The sequence below is a fragment of the Monodelphis domestica genome, chromosome 5, assembly GCF_027887165.1.
Source record: "Monodelphis domestica isolate mMonDom1 chromosome 5, mMonDom1.pri, whole genome shotgun sequence".
In the NCBI taxonomy this organism is placed as follows: domain Eukaryota; kingdom Metazoa; phylum Chordata; class Mammalia; order Didelphimorphia; family Didelphidae; genus Monodelphis; species Monodelphis domestica.
The window spans coordinates 287,480,330-287,499,168 of record NC_077231.1 but is presented as its reverse complement, the minus strand read 5'-3'; the positions used below and the strand labels follow the sequence as shown (position 1 = coordinate 287,499,168).

Below are 18,839 nucleotides of genomic sequence, written 5' to 3'. Positions count from 1 at the left end.
TAAATAAGTCAGCATATAGATGTGGTTGGTGCCATGGTAACAAAGTATTCAGATTATCACATTCTTCATTCTAATGTTCACTGCCAGGTAGATTAGCTTCTTTTCTTTTTTAAATCGATAGTTGTTAGTGATAAATATTTGTGCTTACCTTGACTATATTTGTATTTCAGCACCGCTTGTAGCTGTAATTAATCAATGATCATAGTAAGAGCTAATATATGCACATTATATTATATCTACATACATACACTATAGTAATAGACCATATATACACACATATATAGTCTCACTTGAATCTCACAACAAACCTGGGAAATAGGTGTTATTATCATCTCCATTTTACAAAGGAGGAAACTGAGACTGAGGGAGGTTAAGTGACTTGTCCAGTATCAATCAGCTAATAATTACCTGAAGCAAGATTAGAATTCAGATCTTCCTGACTCTGTTTCTTATTCTATCCACTGGAAGCCCCTACCTACCTTGCTCAATCAGCACAAGTTATTAACTATCTGCTGTGTGCCAGGAACTCAGTTAGATGCTGGGATACAGAGACAAAAACTCCCTTACTTCAAGGACTTTATTGGATTTATCATTCAACAAATATTTAAGCACCTATTGGGAATTTTTAAAAGAAGAGGTGGGTTTGGGATAGTATAAAAAGAATTAAGCTATAATTTTTGTTGTTTTGTTTGTTGTGTTGTGTGTTGTGTTGTTTAAAATTCTGTTCTAATAATATAAATGTGTGAACTGATTCAGAAAAGACAGATGTGATCAGATTAAAAATTTGTCTTTGAAGTCATTTTTAGTCACCATTGTTCATTAGTAAAAATAGGATTTTCCATTTGGTTTTTCAGATGACTGGGAGTCACAATGATTATCTTAGCCAGAATCAGGTCCAGTTGGGCTGAAGAAATAATTGTGCATGGCTCTAGCAAGAAAAAAGTAATTGATCAGTTTTACCCCTGCCTGTGTTTTTCTCCACAACATGGTGAAAAGGGGAAATACATTGATGGAAAATCATAGCAGGTGATCATAGAGTGAACATAGTAGTGGACATAGGCTCAATCCTGGGGAAAGAAATTCTTTTTCACCACTTAAAGCAAACCACCAAAATGGACAGTTGAATTTCTGATTGGGCTTGTTTTCTAGGAATATGTTGCTATAGTTTTCTTTCTGTTAAGCAGGGCTAGTTGCCAAGAATTACTTTTGTTATCTTTTTATATAACATGTCTTCTGTAGCAGTCCACCCCTAGCTATGGGCAAGGGAAACAGTTGGTATGTGAGCATGCTCAGTATTGCACGTGGCTGGGAAAGCCTCTGACCTTTGACCCCAGCTTCCCCCAGGTTAGGCCGGAACACAGGTTTCTTTGTGCTCACCTGGTTAAGAGAAACCACACCTATACCTTGTCATTAACCAATGGTAATCATCCCTATGTACTGTGTATATTTGCATATCAAAGAGATTAAATATGGCCCAGCCAGCTCCGCCTTTCTCTCTTCTGCTCTTCCTCCCTTCCAGCTCTCGCACTGATGCCTGTTCTTGCTGAAGCCTGGCCTTTGGCCTTTGGCCTTTCCATCTCTAATCTTTCTCTATCATCTCTCCGACCTGTGTGGTATTAAATCTGGATCTCTGGACTGGTATAAGCCTTCGGAATGGTCCTTTGATCAGAGCTTGGCTGTGGCTCATTGAAAATTAATAAAGACTCATTCCTGCCACCTCATATCTCTAATTCGACTCCATCATCCCCCTCGTGGTATCTAAAACTTCTATCCTTTCTCTATCTTCCTACCCTAAAGCTTCTCTCTCCCCTCTGAGGAAGCTTTATCTTCCTTCTGGCAAATAAATTGGCACAAGTATTTTTGTTCAGCCCCCTGGGGTTTGATAAGCCCCAGATGTTTTGCACAAATAATAGACTTTTGGTATCTGACCAAAGTACTTCCATAACATCTGGATTGCTGTTGCAATTCACGAGGCAGTCATTGTAAACAATAACTAATGAGCTTACTCTGCAATAGAAACTCTGGATTTCAACTAGGAATTAACTCAACTTTAACATTCCTGGAATCTTGTGAACAAGATTCTTTTCACATATGTACATCTATTAACTGTTTTTCTGACCAAAGTCTTAATGTAATCTCTTCCTAACTGCTACCCTCTCTGCTAGTTCTTGTGTAATTTGAACCTGTTACCCAAAAAACCACGATCCCCAGCAAAACTATGGTCCTCAGCAAAACAAAGATTCCCAGAACCCCACTCTCTTCCTGTCATTACATGCTGACGTAGACAGGAGATAAATTCAGTGGAGTTTGGTCTCTCAGCGCTTTCCTTCTTGTCAGTGGCTTTGATGGAGCGGGGATTTTTGAGCAGGTAGAAAACTTAGTCACGTGGTTTTATTTTGTTAAATAATAAACTTTATAAAAATAACACTTGAAGTATTGGACAATAATTTACATCTTACATTATCCAACTCATCTTCATCCTCATTTCTTTCCTGTGTCTTTCCCTATTGCATATAACATTGGTTCCCCAAATTGTGTCTGTATATTTGGTGCAGTAAGAAATAATGAACTAGTTGAACTAACAAGACTCAAAAATAAGAGCTATAATATATGAATTCAGTTGAATTCAGACATTTCTCACTTTATCTAAGAGTTCTAACATTTTTCTCTTCATTCATACATTCTTTCAATAAATATTGAGTTTCTACTAAGTGCAAAGTGCATGTTAACATCTTACATTGTGTGTCTAAATTTTTAAATGCCCCATAAAAAAGTCAGTCATTTTTGTGAGGTAGGTGCTATTATTTTCATTTTGCAGCTGAGGCAATTAAGGATGATAGTTAAGTAAGATACTTGTTCAGATTCCCCAGTGTGTGCCCAAAGTGAGATTTGAACATAGATTTTCCTAATGCCAAGTCAAATGTTGTATCCATTGTGCCAACTAAAGCCATTGGTAGAATTTTATTTTGCCTAGGATTATATAATAAAATAATTCCTTTAACATGGAAATTAATTTCACGACAATAGGATTTTGTGGATTTTTTCAACAAACTGTGCCTGGAATACAAATTCCCAATTTCATCTAAATTCAAAATAATTAAGAAGGGGCAAATTATAACACAAAATGAGAGTAAAGTTTGATTTGATGTCAAATGCCTTCTGAACTTATTTATCCATTCACTTATTCATTCATCCCACAAATATTTATGGTGTAGGCTTGCTTTTCTTTATGGTAGATTTTACTGAGGAATTTAAAGCAATCATTTCCCCTCATCCAACCAACCTAGACTGAGCTTGAAGTCATTTTCTGTGCTCAAAAATGTTGATCTCATTCTAAACTAGAGATGCACCTTAAGAAATCTGATAGAAATATAGTAGTCTTCATGTAGTAGGAACCTTATAAATGGTTGTTTAACTATAATCTATTCACTTTCAACTCGAGGTCGAGGAAATTTGGAGCTAGAAAGGACTTTAAAGGTTATTTTGTCCAACTGCCTCGTGAGGTGAGGAAACCAAAGCTGAGAGGAGTTATAGGATTTGTTCAAAGTCATACAACTAATTAATGTCAGAAACTCAGTGTTGTGGTTCAGTTTCTACCCATTATAATACTCCATCTCTGAGAAGTATAAAAGTATCTGAGTTCTGACATATTTAACAACTGGCTCCTGGAAAAGAATGTATGCTCCACACACTTTTACATTTGACCTACATTATTATCATTTCCCATCACTTTCCTAAAAGTCTAGACAACCAACAAAATAATAAATTGAGCCCTAATTTATAACATTTGCCAATTTTCTAGGTGTGAATGTTGACACTGAAAACTTAACAATTGGCTCTCTGGAGCATGACTGACTTGGCTTTACCATACTGCTGGTTCTGAATGATTTCTTTTTTTCAAAAATAGAGAAAATAGAATCTACTCATTAAAAAATGTTCCTAATTAAAATAAGACTCACAGAATTGCCTGGCAGATTGAGTTTTTAATGACAGAAGTTGAAAACAGAATCCTAAAGTAGTTAGAAAATAATTTGACTGAGGGAAAGGAAATGCATGTGACCATCAGAAGTAGCCTGATGCTTCATTGTAAAGTCATTTCTGGGAAGTCAGTACAAAGGAATCCATCTTTCTAGGATTCCTTCTTCATGTCATGCCTGCTCTCTGTAACCCTGCCTAATATCAGCTGAGTTCATCGTATATGGACTATATAAAACAATACTTTCCCCCTAAAATGTTCTGTGTGTGTCTTGTGCTACAATGACTAATAAAGCAATTTCCCTGGCTCTCTGGGTTGTGTTTTGTTTCATGAAATAATTTCCCTAATAGAATGAATAGAGCTTTGCATGTGATCATGTCACCAAATCCAAGAGTGGGTTCCATGCCATCTAACAAAAAACATTTATACATCAACAAGCTTTTCTAAATGTCTGCTATGTGACAGCACTATATTAGATTCAGCTAAATCCCAAGGATAGAAAAATGAAACAAACAAGCAGTCCTTGCCTTCAAGGAGATTATACTCTCAAAGTAAGGGGATGGGGCAAGTATGCAAGTAAATATAGGCTCTTGGATTCAAGACTGGAAGGGATTCTACAGGTGATCTAGAGGAAACTGTGACCCAACTGGACTAAGTGAATTGGACATAAAGGCAAGTTGCATGAAATAAGATTGAAAATTAGGTTACAATCATGTTGAGTAATTGCCCAATGTCATACACATTGTGAATAGCAAAGCTGGGATTTAAGTTCTAGTCTTCCAAATCCAGGGCTCTTTCCACTAATAATTTCCTCTGTGACTCCATTCAGGACCCCCCTCATAACTTGCTAAATCAAAATATCCTTTCTGGTCTACCTTTCCCCCTGCACATGTTGTTTCCCTTACTAGAATATAAGCCTTCTGAGAGCAGGGACTCCCTCTTTTGCATTTGGAAAATTCCATTCAAATTCTCCCTCAGATACTTCCTAGCTGTGTGTCTCTGGGTAAGTCATTTAACCTTTAAATGCCTCTGTTTCCTCAACTGTAAAATGGAAATAATAATGATAACAACAGCACTTACCTTCAAGAGTTGTTTTAAGAACCAAATGAGATAATAATTGTACATAGAAGATGCTATGCATTATTATAAGTCATATGTCACTTTTTTGAAGTTGATGCTATTATTTCCATTTTGGAGATGAGGAAACTGAGACCTGGAGAAGTTGGGTGGTCTTTCCTACTGTTACATGACTGGTCAACATTGGAGGCCAGGTTTGAACCTAGGCATCTCCCATTTCTGAGTCCATTCTGCTGCTCCTCCTCTGATAGCTCATCCTGTTAAGGAGGAGAGACTTGGTTCCCAAAAACTTTGCTCAGGCCAGTCCTACCCAACTGGGAGTCTTTGGGTTTAGGACCACCGACACCCTGGATATCTGTCATCAGAGAATCAGCCTAGCTAAACTCAAAGAGCCTCAGCCCCATGTTGGCCCTGGCAGGGAGGGAAGAACTTTTCAGTCATGACATCTACATCATAAAGAGGTCAGCATCTGTGCTGGTAGAAGGAAGGGCTCATCCCAGTGAAATGAAGCCATGTGGTTATTGCTGGACTGTTTTTGAGTACAATGTTTATATACCTAGCCAGATGCTTCTGAAGCCAGAGAAGTCCAATAAATACAGTCAGGGAGCTGAGAGTTCCACAATTCCACAGGCATAAATTACTTTTAGAAGGCCCTAGGGTGCCATTTAGAAAGTTATTGTTTCCATGAACAAAATGGCCCCCAAGACTTTTTGCACCTTCTTGCAAACTTTCTTCCATCCAAGGAGTTAGCACTAGCAATATCCAGCTCAATTTAAAAAATAATATTCATTCTGCTATGTCAAGGAAATGTGAGAATTCTAGATCATTTAGTGGTTAAAGAACACTGGACTTGAAGTCAAGGAGTCCAGATCATGTTCAAGTCTTGCCTCAGATACTACTGTGTCACCTCAGGGAAGTCCCTTAACCTCTTTCTAGTTCATGAAGGAGTTAGATTTGATGGTTAGATTAGATTTATGAGTTTGAGGGTTCTAAGATTCCAGCTCACTCTCTCTGGTCATATGAATTTATCTGCCCATTTTAATGAAGAAAAGAGAAAAAGAGGTGATGATAATCCAGATTCATTTATATTGGGCTCAGGAATTGACCTAGTGTCACAGTCATACGATCATTTGTATATCTGCCCTTTAATGCCCAGTCTGGATCCCCTTGAAGCTTGGACATTGTCCTGGCTAGATGGAAGAGAGAGGAAGCCCTGTGTCACCGTGAGGTAACCTGAAAAATATATAAACTACGTTCCAGAATTTGAAAGTTTCCTATGTATCGTTCTATATATTGAAAAGAAAAAAGCGTATCCTTGTTGGGACCTCCCTCAACTATTTGTAATCTATCTGCCTTTACCACCAAAGCTCACATTTACATTTTACTAAATTCAACAAAATACTTATTAATTGAACATATTTCTATGTGTAAGGTACATACTGTCCCATTTCTGACACATCCTTGCTGTATGACCCTGGGTTAGTCACTTGATTTCACAGTGCCTCAGTGGTAACTAGCTACTTAACCTCTAAAAACCCCTCAGATATAAATTGCAGAATAAGTAGTTAGAAAAAGAGTTCTCTATACTAATGCAATCAAGGATTCATGTTTTTTAAAAAATATGTAAGGCACTATTTAGGCACTAGAAATGCACAAATAAATTGAGATATACCTTTCCTTCAAGAAACTTATATTCTAGGGGGCAGCTGGGTAGCGCAGTGGATTGAGAGCCAGGCTTAGAGATGGGAAGCCCTGGGTTCAAATCTAGCCTCAGACACTTCCAAGTTATATGACCCTGGGCAAGTCATTTAACCCCCATTGCCTAGCCCTTACCACTCTTCTGCCTTGGAACCAATACACAGTACTGATTCCAAGACAGAAGGTGAGGGTTTAAAAAAAAAAAAAGAAACGTATATTCTACTTCAAGCCAGCATTCTTCACTTTTTTTATGTCATGGCCCCCTTTGGCAATGAAGGTGATGGACAAAATACAATACATAGGATTGTGAAGGAAACCAATTAGATTTAGATTGAAATCCTGCTTCAAAATATCTTTTAATAATATGCTCATGGACTCTAGGCCAAGACCCCATGACTCAAAGGAGATAACATATTTGCAAATAAGTATAATGCAAGGTAAAAAGTTATGGGAGAAAAAGGAGAATCCAACAAAATGACCTAATTAGATTTGAGAAGAGGAAGAATGATATTACAACTGGAGGGAGGTGAATCCAAGACTTCTCAGAGAGCTCTGAAGAAGAGAAAGAATCTGCAAAGCAGAGAAAATCAGGGAAGGTTTTTCAGGCATTATGGAGCTCCTCAGAGAATACAGAGATGTAGGAAATGGCATTTTGGATAGGAAGACCTGCCAGTAATCCAATTTGGCTATAATGTAGAATGTGAGAAGGGAAATGTGTAAATTCAATTGGAAAGGGATTTTGGAATCATATTATAGAAGGTCTGAAAGTATAGTTTAAGGAGGTCCCCCCTTTTCCCTTCCAGTGAAAATCACCAAGAAGAGGTTAGGTCATCATTTGATGATGGTAAGGTTTCTCTTGGGAGTTAGGGGATGGAGTGGATATTCCCCAAGATCCCTTCAAACTCTCAGATTTGGAGATACTGGAATATGGAGCTTTTATCGTGTCCTGTAGACAAAAAGATGAACACTTGGGGACCTTGAGGAAGAGTGTGGCATAGGCAAACCTGTGCCTTCAGAAGATGATTTGGGTGGCAATGTGGAGGATAGGATGGAGAGTCATGTCTAGAAGTAGCGAGATCAGTTTGGAGGCCAGGATGATAGCCCAGACAAGTTGTGTTGAGAGTCTCTATTAGGTAGATGGTCTGTATTTTCAAGATATAGCATCACACCCAGTATTTTAAGGTGAAAAACATGAAAATAGTTCTTTGAATTGCCAAGTTGTAGGAAGAAAACTCTTTCTCAGACTGACCATTTTGATGATGTGGAATATGATTTATATTAATAGAATCATAAATTTATAGTTTGGAGGAACCTCAGAGGCCATTAAGACTAGTCCCCTTATTTTACAGATAAGGAAACTGAGGCAAACAGGCCAAGTGAATTATCCAGGGTCAAACAGCTGATAAGGTGTAAAGACGGATTTAAGGCAGATTTTCCTAATTCCAAATCCAACACTCTATCCACTCTGCCACCAAAAAGACTTTTCCAATCTAGGTCAAAGAAACCCTTAGTGACATTCTCAACATTTCAGATATTCTTTGACATACTTCCCATTCCCCATCTCCTTTTAAAACAAAACTGATATCTCTGCAATGCCTTAAAAAGCCTGAGAATTCCACCTTCAATGCTCCTAAATCAGCTGCAATGGAAGGAGAAGGGGAAGAGAAGATCTGGCCAGTGGAGACCTTTGGGTGATCTACAATGAAAAAATGCTAACTTGGAAAATGATTAAGGATAACTTGGGGTAGTCTGAGTAGGCACACAAATGACAGGAACTTCATCCACAAACACTCTGAGAACACACCTAATCCATAATATCTAATTGGATGTGACTTCGGGGGAAATTTCAAGTAGGGGCCACTGTGTAATCTTGCAAACTCTTGCCACTTCCCACCAGAGGGTCAGAGAGCAAGCCCAGCTGTTTCACAGCATCTGAAATCTCCTTCCAAATGACTCCAGAAGAGAGAAATTCAATTCTCCTTTATTCAGCTTGCTTCCCCATCTTTCCTTCCACCCCCAGTCCTCTCTGAATCCAGCAGTTTTGGGGGAAGTTTGGCAGGATAACTGATGATCCCTGGCCAGACTTAGACTAATCTCTGGGAAAGTTTTCTTGGAAATCTAGGCTGACCCCTCATCACATCTTCCAAGCCAGTCCCAAGGCTACTGAGGCAGTTCTTCCATGTGGGTGAGGGAATTCATGCATGGAATTATTATAGATGGGAATTTGGCTTGGGGTACTGTCCAAAAAATGCATTGAATTGCTTGAACTCATAGGTGGATTGCCAATACTCTTGCCAGGCTTTCCTAATGGGAAATATTTTTGTGAACTTCCATTCTTCTTCCAAAATGTGTATTTAAACTGGAAACATACCTCTCTGTATTAAAAAATCTTCTTAAACTATTGGATTTAAACATTGAAGTTTGGGTTCTTTGTAAAGGAAGATATAAGAAATCATAGGCATCTCTGTAATATTTATGGTTAAGTAAAAGGTTCAAATAACATAGTATGCTAATACTTGCTAGAATCCAAAATACTACATTATACCAGAAGAAGACAATGAATCTTAGTTTTCCCTTAAAAGGAGAGGGCAACATAGAGGAGAGTCAATAATTTCCTTGGCACTCTTACTTTGAGCTTTTAGGGGCAAGTATCATTTGGGAAAGTTTTGATCCTAAATTTTAAGGTCCTCAAACAGTAAGGGTTCTTCTAGCCACTTACTCTGTATAATGCCTAAAAGATAGAGCAAGAGCACTTAATAATATTTGGGGTTTTGTTTATTGAAGATCTATCAGCTAAAAAGTACTGTTTATTGTCTATGGGTGGGAGTAAAAAGTCAGCGCATTAATTTTCTTTTATTTTCTTTCTCTCTGCTCTTCCCACCCAAGGCTAATTATATTTAGAGCTTTGTGTGCTGGTATTAACAAAGGCTGCTTCCTCAAACTATGGTGTAACGTGGAAATCTTATGAAGTTCAAATGTAGTTGGGAACTCAATCAATCAATGAACATGTAGTCAATGTTCACTGAAATCAATTGATCTGGAACACTGTCTACTGAGAAAAAACAAAAACTGATTCACCTTCATCTTTCTATTCCTCATATTCAGCATAATGTCTGGCATACAATCGGCACCTGATAAATTCTTTTTCACTTGTTCATCCATGCAGAAATGTGCCATGGAATAGTGCTTGAATTGGACTCAAGCCATAGGAGTTTGAAGACTAGTTGCACATATGTGACCTTAGACAGATAACTTCATCTCCTTGGGTCTTGGTTTCCTCCTGTGTAAAATCAGGAGTTTGGAATAGATGGTTTCCAAGGAGCCCTTCTATTTGTAAATCCCAGTATCCTGGAATGTGGAATATTATCCATTGAGAAGAAAACAGAATAGATTCATTTTTGTCTTGGAAGTATAATACAATGCCTGGCACGTAAGAGTTATCAAATAAATGCCTTTCCATTCCTTCATTAATTTATTTGTTCTTCCATACAGAAAGTATAGTAGACCCAACACAGAGTTTTGAGTTGGAAGATGTCGGTAAGAAGCCCAGCTCTGACTATGCGACTTTAGGTAAGTTACTTCCTCTCTCTGGACCTTGTGGTACTTCTTCCAAAAATGAGAAGGTTGATCTAGATCCCTTCTGTGTTTATGCTTTTATGATATGTAGCATTGCTAATTAAGAAAAAATAATTTGTTTCATTCTACCATTTCCAGCTCTAGCATTTAGCACAGACCCTGGCATGTAATAGGTACCTAATAATCTTTTTTCATTTGTCCATTTATCCAGAAAGGCCATTTTACAGAGTGGATGAACCAATGGACATGGGGAAGGTTGAAATGGATTTGAAACCTGACCCTGCCTCTCTTACCAAAGGTAAGCCTACATCATTCTTTGGGCCTTGGCTTTCTCCTTCCCTAGATGAGTCAGACTAAAATTATCTACAGCTTCCACGCTATGGATAAGTATTCAGATCCTGTGTTATGGAGAGTTCGTTGTTCATTGTGTCCCATGCATCAGGTATATAGGAGGCACTTTACATGATTGATTGACTATAAACTGTCAAGAAAAATTTTGACTTGTTCCTGAATCCCAGTTTTTCTGACTTTAGGAAAATTGTCAATTTCACTCTAAAAATATGTTTCTAAAAATGTATTTATATTACATATTAAAGACAAGTTTATTAATAATAATCCATGATCAATCACCTTTAAAATAAGAATTCAATTCAGTAAACATTTAAATACCTACTAAGTGCTTAGAACAATAATGAGCATTGAGACATATACATGATTTACATAAGACAGGCCTTTCTTCATGGAGCTTACAATGTAGTAGGTAGCTATAACTCATTACTAATACTATCCCCCTTTTTATTTTGCTATAAGAGATGGCTGTGGGGGGCAGCTAGGTGGCTCAGTTGGCAGGAAGTCCTGGGTTCAAATTTGGCCTCAGATACTTCCTAGCTATGGGACCCTGGACCAGTCACTTAACCCCCCCATTCCTTAGCCCTCACCACTCATCTGTCTTGTAATCAATCCAAAGTATTGGATGGAAGCTAAGAGTTTTTTAAACAAAAAAGAAAAGAAAAAAGTAATTCAGAAAAACATCAATTCAGACCATTTATTAAAGGTCCCCTAGCCTTCCACCTTCATGAAGAAAATGGGAAGGCAGATCTTTATTAATTTTGGGCAATTTTATTTTATATTTTCATCATCTCTTAGAGAAAAATACATGGTTTCAGATTTAGCCACATTTTGCTGTGTACACACATGCATGCATGTATGTTCATGTGGGCATGTGGGTATATCCCTCCAAATTAGGTAATTCTGATGTGTGCTCCATTCTCTTTGGAGTCAAAGCACATAAAGCAAATTTATACTAATGTACTTGCCAAATGCCTCATCATTTCAAAGTGTCTCTCCCCTCTCTATACATCTCCTTTATCTAGCTAGAGGTCCATTGAGCCATTTCCACACAGAAGTAGGCAATGAGCTTCAATGATGTTCTGATGTCAAAATGTTCTATGATCATCATGTTCTCAATGTCTCATTCAATGAGTCACTTGATAATGTTCAAAGAACTCAAGAGTTTCTCCTCCCACTTAAAATGTATAACATGAGGAATTCTGTTGTAGGAGGTGATAACCTTGGAGGAGGAGAAGAATCTGGGTCCACTTTGGAATCTGGCAGTCCATCTCTGAGAGACGTTTTTATGGATGTAGCTTTCCTCCTAGACTCTTCGTGGAATATGGGAAGTTCTGAATTTCAAGAAATAAAAAGTTTTATAGCTTCAGTGCTTGACTACTTTTACATTACTCCAGACCCACTGACCTCTCCTGTAGGAGACAGAGTAGCCCTCTTGAGCTATTCCCCTCCAGGCTATATGCCCAACGGTGAAGAATGTCCAGTCCTCTTGGAGTTCGACTTAATGACTTATAACAATGCACATCAAATGAAAAGCTACATCTGGGAATCTCTTCAACAGTTGAATGGTAACTCTTTTACTGGCCATGCCCTGAAATGGACGATTGATAATATCTTCTCGGGGACACCCAACCTGAGGAAAAACAGGGTTATCTTTGTGATATCTGCTGGGGAGACCAATTATTTGGACCGAAAAACCCTAAAGGAAGAATCTCAGAGAGCCAGATGCCTAGGCTATGCCATCTTCGTGTTATCCTTTGGCCCCAGGCACAATGACAAAGAGCTAGAAGAATTAGCCAGCCAACCCTTGGATCATCACTTGGTCCAGCTGGGAAGAATTCATAAACCTGACTTTGACTACATTGTGAGGTTCATTAAACCATTTCTCCATTCAGTCAGACGTAAGTCATGAAATATTTCTCTTCTTTTGCTTTTAAAGTGGTTTTAATGTCTCTGAATAGGGCCAAAGGATCAGATCAGCAATCAAAGATTCCTGGAAGTCATCAACGCTGAGTCCTATAGCCAGGGGGGAACAAAATAATGAGAAACCCATAAGAGAGACTGTTACCCTGGCCTTTGGTGCATCGTTGCCCTCAGGATTCAGGATCCAGAAAGCTACTTTTAGAGATGAAGTTGCCTCATCGGATGCTTTTTTTTTTTAATTGCTATTTAGGATAAGCTCTGTTGAGATTTTTGGATGTTTCACTATCCAAGTCTAACTCTTAGTTTCTGCATTAGAAAAGTAAAGAGTTTGGACTTAGTTAGCCCCAAGGTCCCTGCTGACTCTAAATCTGTGATGTTATGGTGTTAAAATGAGGTTATAGTGAAACTCCATTGTGTCTCCTTGAGCTCACCTGGGGCCAAAGGGTCTCAAGTGTTTTTATACCCCACCTACTGAACCTTTTGTCTTCCATGGAAAGGAATGGGCTCATAGAAAATTGCCATAGTTTCCAGTGTATATTTATAGGGCCAAAGGTAGGGGATGGGCAAGGGAAGGCAGAGAATAACTTCACCTTCAAGCATATCTGCTTAGTCCCCAAAGGGTACTCATCCTTCATTGGGAAAAAGCCAACAAATATCCCCCTTCACAGATATCCAGCATGTTTAACAGCTTTGTGAGATTTTCCAGGGGACTCACAACTCTTCACATTCTATATTTGGACCCATTTCCCAAGCCTCCACCCATCCTCTTCTGGCTATACCTTAAGACTCTGGAATGGGGTGGAGAGAAGTTTTTTCCTCCTCTTTGTGTAAAGGAGACATAAAGCTCCCTCCCAGATAACAGAGAAAAACTGAATCCAAATCTATTTTTTTCCATGAATTTTCAAGATGTAGATTTGCATATTTGATAAGGAACCAGGGTTGGAGTCAGGAAGACCTGAGTTCAAGTGTTGATTTCTGACATGTTCTGGCATTTTGACCCTGGACAGGTCATTTATATTCTCAATTCCCAGTCAGTTCTCTAAGATTATATTGAGTAGCAGCTGAACTTTACTGATAAATGTAGTTTCTGCATTCAAAGTTCCTTAAATCTATGTAGTTAAAGGACTGATCCCTCTCAAAAGAAAATATCACTGGTGAGATAAAAATTCTGGTCACTTTGCTACTGAGATACTTAGATAATAAGAGGCAAACCAATTTCACATTATTTAATCTTTGGCATAATTGGGCATTGGCTGAAATTTTGTGTCATCTTGATCAGGACTACAGCTATGGACTCCTGCCAACAAAAGGTAATTCCATTTTAGAAGATGATAGGATTCTGAATTTTAAAGAGCTAATTCCAATCCCCACATTCAATAAATGAAGAAACTAATACTCAAAAGTGTCACAAAATTAGACCAAGAAGGAACCTCAGAGGCCATCTAGTCTAACTTTCTTTCATTTCAAATATAAAGAGACTGAGCTCCAGAGAGGAAAAGTGATTTATCTAAGTAGAAAATAGCAAAATTAGGATAAAAAAATCCTATCTTCTTTCTTAGAATCAATACTATATGTTGGTTCCAAGGCAGAAGAGTGGTAAGGGCTAGGAAATGGGTGTTAAATGATTTACCCAGGGTCACAGACCTAGAAAGTGTTGAACCCAGGACCTCTCATCTCTGGGCCTGGCTCTCAATCCACTGAGCTACCTGGCTGCCAACAGAATCAAGATTTGAACTCAGGTCCTCTGACTCCAAATTCAGGGCTCTTTCCACTGAACCATATTGCTTCCTACACTATGCTCACTTGGTAGTAAATTACAGAGTTGGGAATATGGTTGTCTAGTCAATAGCTACCCTGATGTTAAACTTTGTAAAGTAGTTTTTGAAAGCTAATATAATTTTTTTTACAAAAGTTAATGAAAGGATAGACAAGCTTATTTTGTGAAAGTTTGGAACTTGAGAATTAGCACATAGAAGACTAATCATATCCTATTCTCTCTTTAGGTGCAATCAACAAATATCCCTCAGCAGATTATGCCCTAAAATGTCCTAATGTGACCTCTTCCAGCTCAAAGAAGTTTCAGGAAGAACTGTGAGTTGAGAAATATTTCTACAGTTTTATGGGAAATGAGATAAAAAGAGGTTTTGTTCAGAGTTTGTACAGAGTTATTTCACAGATGCTTTTTTAAAATATCTTTATTTTCATAGGATTGTAGATTTAGAAATAGAAAGAGATCTCAGAGGCCATATAGTCCAAAGGTCCTTAACCTAAGGGGTCATGAACTTATTTTTTATCAATATCATTATTAATATATTTCAATATAATTGGTTTTCTTTATAATCCTATCTATTTTATTTTATTCATTTAAAAACATCATTCTGAGAAGGGGGTCCATAAATTTCACCAGACTACCAATAGAGGTCCATGAGACAAAGACCCCTTGATCTAGTCCACCCCCCACCCCACTGCCTCCTTCACATTTTATAAATGAGCAACTGGGGCCCAGAATGGTGAGTGATGTGTTCAAGATCATGGATGTAGTAATAGACATGTCTTCTGACCCCAAAGCTAAGTTGTTGGGTTTTTTACTTTAACATACTTTCTTTCCATTCAAAGTCTTTTTATAGGCACTTTTGCTTTTAAAACTACAATGGTTTGTTTTAGTTTTAACCTTTTTTAACTCTCATGCTTTCTATGAGAGCACTGGCTTGGGAAACAAGAAGAAGGTTCAAGATCCAGCTAGGTGGTTGTGGGTAGAGAGCCAGGCCAGGAGTCCTGGGTTCAAATTTGACCTCAGATACTTTCTATCTGTGTGATCCTGGGCAAGTGACTTAACCCCAATTCCCTGGCTCTTACTTTTCTTCTGTCTTGGAACTAATACTTAATACTGATTCTAAAACAGAAGGTAAGGGTTTAAAAAAAAGGATGATGCCTATCTGCATTGGTGAAGGGAATATCCATATCAGTAGTTCCCAACACCAGTGAAATAACAGGTCTAGACTTACCCATGAGAAAAAGGTTCACTACCTGCACTGAAGCTATCCAGCAAGAGACAGAAGAGAGGAAGAGTTTGAAGGGAAAAGGAGAAAATCAGAGAATCGCCAAGAAGATACTATTTGAAAAAATAAGACTCAAAGTCCCAGAAGCATTCCACCAGATTGGGTCTTCTAGGAAAACTTCTTTGAATCTTTACTTTAAGAAAGCCCAAGTACTCTATAAAAATTCAGGGATGGTTTGACATTGGAAAGTTCTGAAATGCAGGAGGGACCCATTCTCTGCTGGAATGTTCTTTGATTTCATTTGACTCAGAGCACAGACACAGAATGATGGGCAGCCCATTCCAGCCATGTGAGCCAAAAATAGTTGATTCGTGTTATGTCATTAGAAATCACATGCACTGAGTATTGTGACTGAATCCATGTCTTGTGTTTCTCATTTCTCCTCTGTTTAGCCTCCTTCCTAAAGGATCTGAGGTGGAGGCAGAAAATAGTGACTTCTCTGATGAATATGATTTCCCTGAGCATCATGTGCTTATTTTAGAGGGCAATCATAGTGATAATTCTGGAAATGTTCTTGATTTCATCCAAGAGCTAACTCGTCTCTTTGCGACTGGAGAAGTCTTGATAAATGATCAAGAAGAACCATGTTCAAGTGAAAATACCACCATCACTGAAGATGATCAGAAAACTAACAAAGGTAATCAATAATATCCAGAATTAGGATCTCATTTAAGGGGAGGAAACGCTAGACCTAGTATATCTCTTTCAGGCTTTGGATAGATGAGAGAATAGGTGACCTGATACTGAGGAGTGTTTGGAATTTAGAAGTTTGGGAGAGTTAATCTTCCTCTGGGGATACAGATATTCAGCTCTCCCAATACATCTACTGGTACTGGGAAAGGCTCTAGAGGTACCTGAGTTTCTTAATTTTCAATTAAACTTAAAAGCTGCTTCATAAAAAGGAAATAAAGGTTAGTTCCAAAGAGGTAATGAGAAAGAGAGAGGGAAAGGAGGAAGGAAAGTGAGAAAGAGAAAGAGGGAGAGGGGAGAGAGGAAAGGAGCAAGGGCAATAAAAAGAAGAAAGGAACAAATAGAAAATAAAAAAATAAAAAAAGAAGAGGAACAAAATAGAAGGAAGCTAAAAATAGCCAAGAGGGATAAATGGAATCTAGGTGACTTAAGGAAAAAGGAAATAAGCTGGGAAAGGGGATAAAAATAAAAGAAGAATCATGAGAAGTAAAAAGAGAAAAGAAAGATATGGAAAAATATGAATTGGGAGTGATAAAGGTGAAGAGAGAGATCTGATTGTGACAAGGTGGCTAGGATAAAGTGAGTTGCTTTCAGGAAAGAGTCTTGGAGATTTCCCAAGAGTGAGCTAGGCAATGACTAACAGTCTTAGAGTACTAGGCTTTTATTGTGGGTGAATTTTACCTCCCATGAGGAAAAGTGCTTAAATTTAGAGGGAGGGGCATAAGAAAGGGGAAAAAAACAGAGGGTGAGGATTCAGCAGTAAAATTTTCAACTGAAAGATAAAGATGCAATGGAATCATAAGAGCAGCTCAACTTTGGATGAGATCTTCCTAAGGCTACCAAAAAAGTAGAAAGGGATGAATGATCATGGGGAAAGTGCCCCCCACCTGCAGACGCCCATATTATGGCAAGCTCTCCATCACTTCTCCACTTCTTCCAGGTGGGACAGCTCAATGGTGTTGAAGGGGTCTGGATTTCCATAGGGAGTAATGGAGCCCTAGCTCAAGATGAGTGATTTCTTCTTGATGAAAATAGATAGGTGCCAGTGATCTAGGAAACTAGTAGTTTTCCAGGAAGGCCAAGTCTTGTTATGGGAATTCCATAGAAGAAAAGATCCAGGAAGGAGGAAAGACATATGTATAGAAGAGCCAAAGTGTTGACTCTAAAGCTATACCCATGATGAGATGATGACTATGGGAAAAACTTCAGGAGTAGGTGGAGAATCATAGATGAATGGAAGTTGGGAGAACAATACATAGCAAAGTGACCTGTGCTATCATGTTTTTGTGGACAATTGTGCAATTGAAGATGATGGTCTTCATAGAATCCAAAGATCACTGTGGATAACTGCCTTCTTTCCTTTATATCAGTTGTACAAAAGTATCCAATCATTCCTCTATGAAGGAATTTAACATAATTTTCAGAACCCCAAGGTACTTTACCCATCTTGCCCATTTCAAAGATTTCCATACTCATTTGTGATAATGAGATATATTGACAAAGCAATAGATTTTAACAATTTTCTGTAGAAAAGGAACCAAATTTATTCTCTTCTTTTGCCAACATGGACTTGGTTTTATGGTATTTTATGCCAAAAATCATTAGGTAGCCAATCTAAATCAAAAGATATTGCATCTTATACTCCAACTGGCCTTTTCTGGGGCAGCTAGCAAATATGGTAGATACAACACTGAGCCTAGAGTCAGGAAGACCTGAGTTCAAATTCATCCTTGGACACTTAATAGCTACATGGCACTTAATACTGTTTCCTCAGTTTCCTCAGCTATAAAATAAGCTGAAGAAGGAAATGGCAAACCACTTTGATATCTCTGCCAAAGAAAAAAATTCAAATGAGGTCACAGAGGGTCAAATACAACTGAAATGATTAAACAATAATGATCATACCTGACTTCCTACTAATGCTTCATTTTATCAATTGGTTTTAGTTTAGAGTTCTCATTTGGATGTCTAAAGCATTAACCTCAGATGGGTATCCATTAGAATTAAAAAACATAGAAATGATAGAGGATAGAACTGAATTTTAGAGGGCAATTTATGATATGTAATACATTTGAGGTATTGTTAATTCACTTAGAAAAAAGGGTTTTTTTTTTCTTTTTCAGATGATGGAGACATAAGATGACAACCTCCTTAAAAACAAGATGTGACTTGTCATTTGTTTATTGTATGTTGTGAGTTCTTGTACATTTGGTTCTTTTTATTAATGACTTATGGGTCTAACCAGAAAATATAGACCACTGATTTACCATATTGAATGTAATATAGCATGTAAGAAGATTTGGTCAGCAAAAGTAATAATAAGAATAAGTGTTGTAGACAAGATACAGTAAGCAATCTCACAGCTAGGAAAATATTTTCCAAAGTGGAGGTTCCAGAGGGCACTGGACTTAAGAGTCAAGAATTCCCAGGTACAAATACTATTTCAGATTCTGACTAGTTACTATATTATCCTGAACAAGTCACCTAAGTTT

General features: G+C 37.9%; 1 protein-coding gene across 1 annotated transcript in view; it reads left to right on the top strand.

The window, feature by feature from the left end:
* LOC100030416 (collagen alpha-5(VI) chain) overlaps positions 1 to 18,604 on the top strand; it is a 128,470-nt gene extending 109,866 nt beyond the window's left edge. The window contains exons 38-43 of the mRNA XM_007505116.2: positions 10,244 to 10,321; positions 10,539 to 10,625; positions 11,887 to 12,576; positions 14,602 to 14,689; positions 16,050 to 16,294; positions 18,471 to 18,604. Coding sequence (XP_007505178.1) covers positions 10,244 to 10,321; positions 10,539 to 10,625; positions 11,887 to 12,576; positions 14,602 to 14,689; positions 16,050 to 16,294; positions 18,471 to 18,490 — 1,208 coding nt within the window. The 3' untranslated portion in view covers positions 18,491 to 18,604. The remainder of the gene's footprint in view (positions 1 to 10,243; positions 10,322 to 10,538; positions 10,626 to 11,886; positions 12,577 to 14,601; positions 14,690 to 16,049; positions 16,295 to 18,470) is intronic.
* The last annotated feature ends 235 nt before the right edge of the window (positions 18,605 to 18,839 follow it).